A 9,229-nucleotide genomic window follows, 5' to 3' on the forward strand; every position below is an offset into this window, starting at 1 on the left:
GTAATCAGGCTCTCAAAAAGTATATAAAAATTTGGATATAGATTTGTCGGCCAACATATCGGTTATCGGCTTCAAAAAATAAAGAATTATCGGTTATTGGTATCGGCCAAAATTTTCATATCGGTACATCCCTATAATACACTATATATTTTACTGTTATATTTTTGCAGTGATCGTCTTGTTGCTAGGCTATTTGTTTTGTACATTGTTATTGACAATTTTTTTAGTGAAAGGTTTAAAATACTATACAGGTACGATTACAAAACCATTTTCAATCAGTACTTCATTCTGAGGTATCTGAGTAGCTGTGTATTAAATGTTTAACATTTGTCAGTGTTTTTTAAATTTTTTATAATTTTTTATTTTATCAGTCAATAGCTGCATCCCAAATAACACACTATACACTGCACTTATACACCATGTACTTGTGCACTATGAATTATGTAAGGTTATTTTGTCATTCATCAGATAGCACCTCTCCCTCTGCTTTAAAGCTGCAACACTTGAGTGCATGAAGAGTCCAGCATTCTACACTTTTTACGTTTATTTTATTTTTTCACTTAACTGCATCATTCGGGTATTTAAAGTGCACTTTTTCTTTTTGGAAATTTTCAGTGTGAACATACTACTCGCACTATTTATACAAAAAAATGGCACAGAATAGTGCATAAGTACGCCAACTGGGATGCACCTATATTGTACATTAATATGACTTTAAAATAATCAAAAAATGATTCTCAAATTAATATTTCATGTCCACTTATTTATTTATATTGTGAATAGATTTGTATATAAAGATGTAGATGTGTATTAAATGGCTATAAAATAATTCTCATCTCAATATAATCAACATAGTTGTTTATTTGGTGAGTATAGGCCTATCCATGTTATAAGTGTATTAGCTAACAATTTAGTTTAGGGACCAATTCTCACTATTAACAGTTTGTTAATAGCGAGAATTGGACCTTAAAATAAAGTGTGACCGTGTATTAAACTCGGTCCAGTTTGTTTTGCGATAATGGCTCTATCACCTACATAATGACTATAAAAATTGTAACAATTCTCATATCAATATTTTATGTCCACATATTTATTGATTTGTTGCTGTTTACTAATAATTAAACTCTGTCAGGTTTATTTTGCGATAATGACTGTACATCAACACTTGCATAATGACTATAAAATACTTCTCAAATCAATATTTAATGTCCACATATGTATTGATTTTGTAAGTATCTGTGTACATTATACATAATGACTGTTTTCCTACACTGAGGGATTTATTTTAGTTATTTGTCGCTAAATTCACAGGCCAAACAGAACCAGTTGTTGACGCTGGAGTAGCACAGCTAATTCTGAGAAGTTTCCTCTGAGCACCGGAGGGAAATTATTCTGTTCTCATTTGTATCATCCCATCTGAATAAGACAAGTGTATTATGAATTGTAAGACAGCGAGACAGCTCAATCTGGGTGCACATATGTACTCTCACAGTATTTACAAATGAAGTCTAAGGTAAGAGGTGACATTTCATCCTCAAGGTGTCCTCCAAGGAAATGGCACAGATGAAGTGGATGATTTGTAAATCCCAGGGAGCGGAGGGTAGTGTTTGTTTGTCTGAGTCCTGTGGGGGTTAGAAGGTCCAGGGCTCTGTAGCTAAGGCGGAGCATGGAGTGTGAAATGCCAGGGTCAAAGCTGATGTGTAATGCATATGTGAGATGGATGGAGTTTCACCGTGATGAATGGGAGGTGGGTTGTAGAGGGGGAGACACACACACAACGTGTGACATTGTAAAGGTCACGCATTGTCAGTTGATACCTGTTAGCAAATAACATGCTGGCGAGAGCCCGAAGCTCCACAGGTCTGAGATTAGCTGTCCTCTTTGAGGTCTAACCTCAATGAGATGCGCTGGTGACGAAAAATGTGCTCTCTAACATTGGGGATCCCCAGGGAGGTGTTGTCAAGACAATCTATTGTTGCTATGGAAACAGAGCAACAGTAGTGAGTCCCGTCCATCCACTCCATTTCAAACTGCTACACACGCACACACACACACACACACACACACACACACACACACACACACTCTGTTATCTGTCACTGGAAAATATATTAAATAAACAGTTTGCAATTAACAGCAACATATTTGGTCTCTCTAGAGCTGCAAAGTGGCCAGCAACACCCCATGGAAGAGCTTCACTCATACGCTGAAGGACAGCCCATCTTTAAGGTGTGTTTTGTCACAAAAATCAAAAGTGGAAGTGTATATGAAGATGTATAAATATCAATGATACATGGGAGCGCTTTCGCACTCTGAATGTGTAAGATCTGGTAAAAGTGTCTTGTTAGGTGTAATTAGCACCTGTGATTCACTTGCAAATGTGATTTCTGAAAGGTTTTATTTGGTATGTTAGGCTGTCTTGTGTTTCCTGTCTTGTCATGTTATTCAGGGTAACCATCAGCCCTACAATGGCAGCATGTCAGATAAAAGGAGCAGCAGTGGGTATGACATTGGAGAATTGGCTACATCTTCCCTGCTGGGTGAGGAGCAAAGAGTGCATGTTAGGCACTGTCACACTGTGTGTTGTTTTGCTAGGTTTTTGCTATCGTTCGGAATCATTCGTCTGAATCAGAAGAGCAGTTGACCTTTACAGAAGCTTGCTAATGTAATTTCCCTCTGCCTGCATATCTCTCATTTATGAACAATCTCTCTCTCTCCTTCTCTAGTGCCTCTTTAGCCACCTGTTTCCTTTCCTGACGTTTTAATTTTTTTTTGCTCGATTTCTCCAGGCCCACTCTTTTCAGAAAGTTAATTACAGAGAGTAATAATGTGTTATGGGTTTTTAAGCTTTTCCAAAGAGCATTTTTGATCATTTCAGTCTAATTATAAATGCAGTCACCAGCTGATGAATATGTATTATGAGGCAAAAAGAACCACAAATCTCTGATCAACTGCAAAAATTCTAGAAACTAACCACTTTGGGGAAAAAATGCAATTAGGAGGATTAATTTATAAATCACATGTCATGGGGATGCAAATTATTGCTAGTTCCAGTAATAGGTTTGTAAGGACTTGCACGACCATTAGGCACCAAGTTTGTCTATGTAGAAATGTTTATTTTCACTTGTCCCCAACTGCATTGGGCACAAAAAGTACAATAGTTTGTTTACCAAAAATTGGGACATGTCTGAATAAAGTTAAAAATGTTATAGTATTTATAGTTTTGTAATTTACAATAAAAATTTAAATATTGCAATAAACCTTAAAGGGTTAGTTCTCCCAAAAATGAAAATTAGTCCATAAATTACTCACCCTCAAGTCATCCTAGGTGTATATGACTTTCTTCTTTCAGACGAATCCAGTCGGAGTTATATAAAAATTTGTCTTTGATCTTTCAAGCTGTTTAATGCCACTCAGCGGGTGTTGCATTGCTTCAGTCCAAAAGAAGTGAAATAAAAAGCGCCCATCCATAAAAAAAGTGTCTCACACGGCTCCGGGTGGTCAACAAAGGCCTCCTGTAGCGAATCGATGCGTTTTTGTAAGAAAAATATCCATATTCAAAACGTAATAATCACTTTAATGTAGCTTGCGCCAACAGTTGTACACAGAAGCAGTTCCGAGCTGATGATGTATGAGGTCAGCGCTGCGCATGTGCCGGTGAGTCTCGTGAAAACCAACGTTTGTTTACATGATCAAAGGAAGCAAAGTTTCCTTACTTTAGCAAAGGAAAACCAGTCTCCTCTTGGCTTATATCGAAATCCTCCGACATTCTTCTTTACAAATCCTCGTTTTGTACTTCTAATTAGTGACCGTTGTTTTGTTTTGATCTCTCCCCTGCGCTTTCACGTGCGTCACTTCTGAACGGTGCATGCGCAAAGCTGACCTCATACGTCATTCCCCGGAACTGCTTCTGGGTACAACTGTTGGCGCAAGCTACATTAAAGTGAATATTACGTTTTGAATATGGATATTTTTCTTACAAAAACGCATCGATTCGCTACAGGAGGCCTTTGTTGACCCCCCGGAGTCGTGTGAGACACTTTTTTTATGGATGGGCGCTTTTTATTTAACTTCTTTTGGACTGAAGCAATGCAACACCCGCTGAGTGGCATTAAACAGCTTGAAAGATCAAAGACAATTTTTAATATAACTCCGACTGGATTCGTCTGAAAGAAGAAAGTCATATACACCTAGGATGACTTGAGGGTGAGTAATTTATGGGCTAATTTTAATTTTTGGGTGAACTAACCCTTTAAAGAAAATGCCAATGTAGTGAGAGAAGATGACCTGACCTCTCGGAGCAGTTTGTCAAGCTGACCGATGACATGAGAGGGGGTGGTCTGCGGGAAAGAGAGAACAACCCTGACACTACTGTCCCAGACATATGCCACAGGATCATTTCAAACATCAGTGATCGCACACTGAGACGCACCTGCAGCAGCACCTTCCCGCTGTACACACTCATGGGGTACATGGTGCCGAAGATCATGAGGGCGATGGCCATGGCAGACGCGGTGTCCATCGCATTATAGTTACTGCAAACAATGACAAGAAGATCACGTGACTCAGTGACAATCTCTGCTTCAGAGCGCACGTCACGATGCCTCTCCGAGCGTCATACAGATGCTAATACGGCAGCAGAAGCACATTCACTGGATCTCTTCATGGCGAGTACCTGGCTGCAGGTATCCATCTGCTGTGTTTTATAAATTATGTGCTTATGACGAGGACATACGGACAAGGCAATATGGATATTTAATATAACTCAACTATAGGCTAAGACTAAGGGAGGCATTCAAAGATATCGAATAGTAATAGTAAAAATGTAATAGTATGCAGTAGTAAAACTACACTGTTGTGGTAGGGATGTAGAGTTAACAGCATTGAATGAACTAATAATTGCACTAATAATAATTGTGTGGGAAAAAGTGGAGGAGAAGATGAGCCTGACGGATGCTTGTGAGACATTTGTGACATCATATATATATATATATATATATATATAAAACAAAGTGAAAATTAATTCTACAAATGGTATCAAAAATATGACATTCCTTTATGATTTCAATTGATGGACACAATTGTAAATGTGAAGACCTCTGAGGTGTTGCAGGCCAAAATGATCATTTGAAGAGGAAAGATACAGTTTTCATGTTAGGCTCTTACATAATTGTTCCTTTCACATAGCTAATATTTCTCAAAACATGCTATTTGTGCCTTCTGGTCCCTGCTTTCAGACACTAATCCTAAAAGGCTGTTCAGTTTTCGATGACTTTGGAGAGAATAAGCTCTAAGTCTCTTTTTACCCAGACAATTTATCCGTTCTCACTTTTGTCCCTTTTTAGCATCACCTCTTCACCTTCTTCCTTCTTTTCTTTTCATTTCTTTTATTTCATTTGATTTGCGCTCATGCTAATCCCTCCGATCTCCTCAGGACTGCTGGCCACTATTAAAGACCACATCACTAAGCCCACTGCGATGGCCCAGGGCCGAGTCGCCCACCTGATTGAGTGGAAGAGTTGGGGAGGGGAAGCGACGTCTGGAGGAGGCTGGTGTGGCTGGACGAGAGATGGTGGAGGAAGGGGAAGTGTGGGAGCCGCGCTCCAGGAGGACGAGCAGCTCTACTCTCACCTCACTGATGAAATCAAAGAAGCACGATTTGCTGCGGGTGAGACAGCATTTATATATTTAACATTTAACTACTCAAGTTTAAACTAATCTAAAAACTTCAGCCCTGCATAATTAGTATTATTGCAGTAATACCTCGATTATGTTGTTTAATGTACCTCATGAGTTCAGCATGATGGACATGAACAAATGCAGGGTTTTTCCATTCGTTCTTTCCACACTAATAGCTCCTCTTGAATGTCTCATTGTGATGTGTTGATGTTCATGTCAGTACTATAGCAACCAATGTAGATATACCGGATCAGATCAGATATCATCACTTACAATATGACAGTGTCATTGGGGTGGTCTTTTTTAACTTGTGGCAGTAAACAACCACCTAGCAACCACACAGCAACATGTTAAAAAACACTTTAACAACCACATAGCAATGCCCTGGCATTGACGGTGTGACTTTGTTACTGCAAAAACTGCTACTATTTTCTTCACAAGTGTAAATTTCAAATCTTACTCTGAAGGATTTCTGTTTTTTAATTAATAGTTCACCTTAAAGTAAAAATTAGCTGAAAATGTAATCACCCTCAGGACATCAGAGATGTAGATGAGCTTGTTTCTTCATTGGAACAGATTAGCATCACTTGCTAACCGATGGATCCTCTGCAGTGAATGGGTGCCGTCAGAATGAGAGTCCAAACAGCTGATAAAAGCATCACAATAATCCACAAGTACAACTCCAGTCCACCAATTAACATCTTTTGAAGTGAAAGGCTGCATTTTGGAATAAACAAATTCATCCTTAAGATGTTTTTAACTTTAAACTGTTGCTTCCAGCTAAAATACAAGTCCTCTATTCATAATATTACTTTTTCAAATGGAAAAAGTTGTCTTGCTTAAATTGGGAGAGAAATATGCAGCAAACATGCAGCTTTTCACTTCACAAGACATGAACTGATTGACTGTTGTCCTGTTGATTACTTGTGGATTATTGTGGTGCTTTTATCAGCTGTTTGGACTCTCATTCTGACGGCACCCATTCACTGCAGAGGATCCATTGGTGAGCAGGTGATGTAATGCTAAATTTCTCCAAATCTGTTATGATGAAGAAACAAACTCAACTACATCTGAGATGGCCCGAGGGTGAGTAAATGTTCAGCAAATTTTCATTTTCAGTGAACAGACAAATACCAATTTTGGTCTTGGTAATTGTCATGAATATTCATTTAAATGTTAAAAGTTCCTTCATAGGACATGAGTGATAAAAAACAGTTGATGTAAGTGCATATTTATTATGGATAATTATGTTGTTTTTTTCTGGTCCGCTATTATGTATATGTGATCTCTTTCTTCCTCTCACAGGTGTGGCGGAGCAGTTTGCTCTGGCTGAGGCAGCGATGAATGCCTGGTCATCCCAGGATGTTGAAAATAAAGCTATAGGCAGTACAATTCCAGTACAAGGTATTAATTCCACTGTTATTATCTCCTATAATTTTTTTTCAATCTTTATAACCTTTTGCAATGGAAAGGTTCAATGAATGTTAAAGGTTCTTTATGGAACCACAGATACCAATAAAGAACCCTCATTTTTAAGAGTGTTTTAACTATGTTGAAAAGATCAGCTTCGCTGGTCAGCAGTATTAAGGGCCCTATGAAATCTGTTTTATTTCCCCCCCCCCAAATTCTGTCTTTTTACCGTTTTATTTTTTCTATTGTAATTTTTCTAGACTCTGTTTTAATGGTTACATAAAATGTTATTAATCAAAAAGCATGTCTAATTAATTGAAACAACGAAACTCACATAATTTAACAGCATTTTTAAAAGTTTAACAAAAATTAAATTTCAAGGCCCTATGAAATATGTTTTCCCCCCAAATTTAGTTCAAATTTAGTTAGATTTTTTACCAAATTCTGTGTTTTGAGTTAATTTTCTGGATTCCATTTTAATAAAAAAGAAGCATAATCAAAAGCATCTCTAAATAACTGATGTTATAAAAAAAATAATAAACTAATAATTTTTTTCAGAAATACTCTTGTGTATTTACATTTTTTCTGGTAAATAAATTCTGGTAACTAATTTTTCTGGTAAATGTTCCTTTAAAATAATGTTTAAATAATTGTATTATTAGAACTAGTATCATTACATTAAGTAATTTATTTCTGTCACAGTTTCTTCAAGTTAAACCAAACTTTTATTATGCGTTGCTATGAAGATCTTTAAGTTTCTCTGTTTATATGATATGACGATATGAAATTCACATAAAGTGACTGTCAGAGCAGTTCTAGAGATCATGTTCATGTTCACTCATATGTTGAGGCGGCAGAAGCTGAAAACACTGCAAGCGTCATGCACACTTCAGTGTGTGAAGTAAAAGAAAACGCGCACCTGTGACATTGATTCACACAGAGACATGCAGAACATGCAGGGTTCATATTTAAATGGTATTTTTGCAGCTTAATATTCACAGACACTAGTCCATATCACATTTTGATTTAAATGTACTGACCTACTGAATTATTCTTCCAAAATTTGGCAAATTCCAAGACATTCTGCGCTATACAGTAAATTCCATTTTTATGACTGGATTTCGTGATTCCATCTGCGTTTAACGCATCTTTGAAATCATAGGGCCCTAAGTATTTTAGCTATGTTAGCTGGTCCATGTGAAAATATACTGGTTATTCAGGTCCACTAGCAAAACCTGTAAATGGAAATAGTCTTTTTGAAGATCTCGCAACTTATTTAACCATATATTATTATATATTATCCCATTGATATTATATTTATATTCACATCCCTTCAATAAAAGTAGCACAGTACGTTCTGACCACCTGGTTCATCTCACTCTGTCCCAGCTTGTATAAAAATACTGTTATTTCATTACAAGGTGATGATAGCCCTTGTGTGGTAAGCACAGAATAATGACAATTGGCCTGTTTAGCCAGGTGCAAAAAACATTTTACTCTGGTACTGATGAGTCTTTCAGCCAGGCGCATTAATAAATGACTGCAAAACAGAAATGTCTGAATGTGTCTGGGACACGATGACTCATGGATCGAGCAGATCAGAGCTCTATATTGAGTTGGGATTTAATGGGCTTATTCATTTATGCTATAATTTTCATTCTAGGAGATGTGTGTGCTTGAGGTCTTTTTCATTTCTGCTCTCACAATGATGACGATGTCTTTACAGACCCCGAGGGCCTCTATCTTTCTCAGTTCCTGTTGGATGGAGGGAGTCTGGGTGTTCCTCGGCACCTGTACAGAATGCACATGGAAGCTGATGACACCAGCTCTCTGGCACCTTCTCATCCTCCTCATTCTCATTCCCCCAGTCATTCTCATTCTCCGCTGGACACACAACATCCACCGCAGGAGCAGAGGATCTCGCCGATGGAAGGGTCCGTGCGACACGCAGACAGCATCTCCATGTCAGAGGATGAGGTTTTTTATAATTGAAATTTTGATGATGACAGTGGAAGGAAAAAAGAAAAGGTTTTTAATTTGTTCTTTGTGTTCGCTGAGAAGCATATGAGGTTACGTCTGGGGTTATCGCTTTACTGTTAAAGTATGTAATAGCCACAGCTGAGCTCTTTGACAAGTAATG

General features: G+C 37.8%; 1 protein-coding gene across 1 annotated transcript in view; it reads left to right on the forward strand.

The window, feature by feature from the left end:
• The window catches only part of LOC107577560 (protein FAM131C-like), a 10,961-nt gene extending 1,816 nt beyond the window's left edge, over nucleotides 1–9,145 (forward strand). The window contains exons 2-6 of the mRNA XM_016263622.1: nucleotides 2,159–2,229; nucleotides 2,450–2,540; nucleotides 5,435–5,668; nucleotides 6,985–7,083; nucleotides 8,816–9,145. Coding sequence (XP_016119108.1) covers nucleotides 2,159–2,229; nucleotides 2,450–2,540; nucleotides 5,435–5,668; nucleotides 6,985–7,083; nucleotides 8,816–9,081 — 761 coding nt within the window. The 3' untranslated portion in view covers nucleotides 9,082–9,145. The remainder of the gene's footprint in view (nucleotides 1–2,158; nucleotides 2,230–2,449; nucleotides 2,541–5,434; nucleotides 5,669–6,984; nucleotides 7,084–8,815) is intronic.
• The last annotated feature ends 84 nt before the right edge of the window (nucleotides 9,146–9,229 follow it).

This window comes from Sinocyclocheilus grahami, unplaced genomic scaffold (genome assembly GCF_001515645.1).
Source record: "Sinocyclocheilus grahami isolate Dianchi unplaced genomic scaffold, SAMN03320097.WGS_v1.1 scaffold6365.1, whole genome shotgun sequence".
NCBI lineage: Eukaryota > Metazoa > Chordata > Actinopteri > Cypriniformes > Cyprinidae > Sinocyclocheilus > Sinocyclocheilus grahami.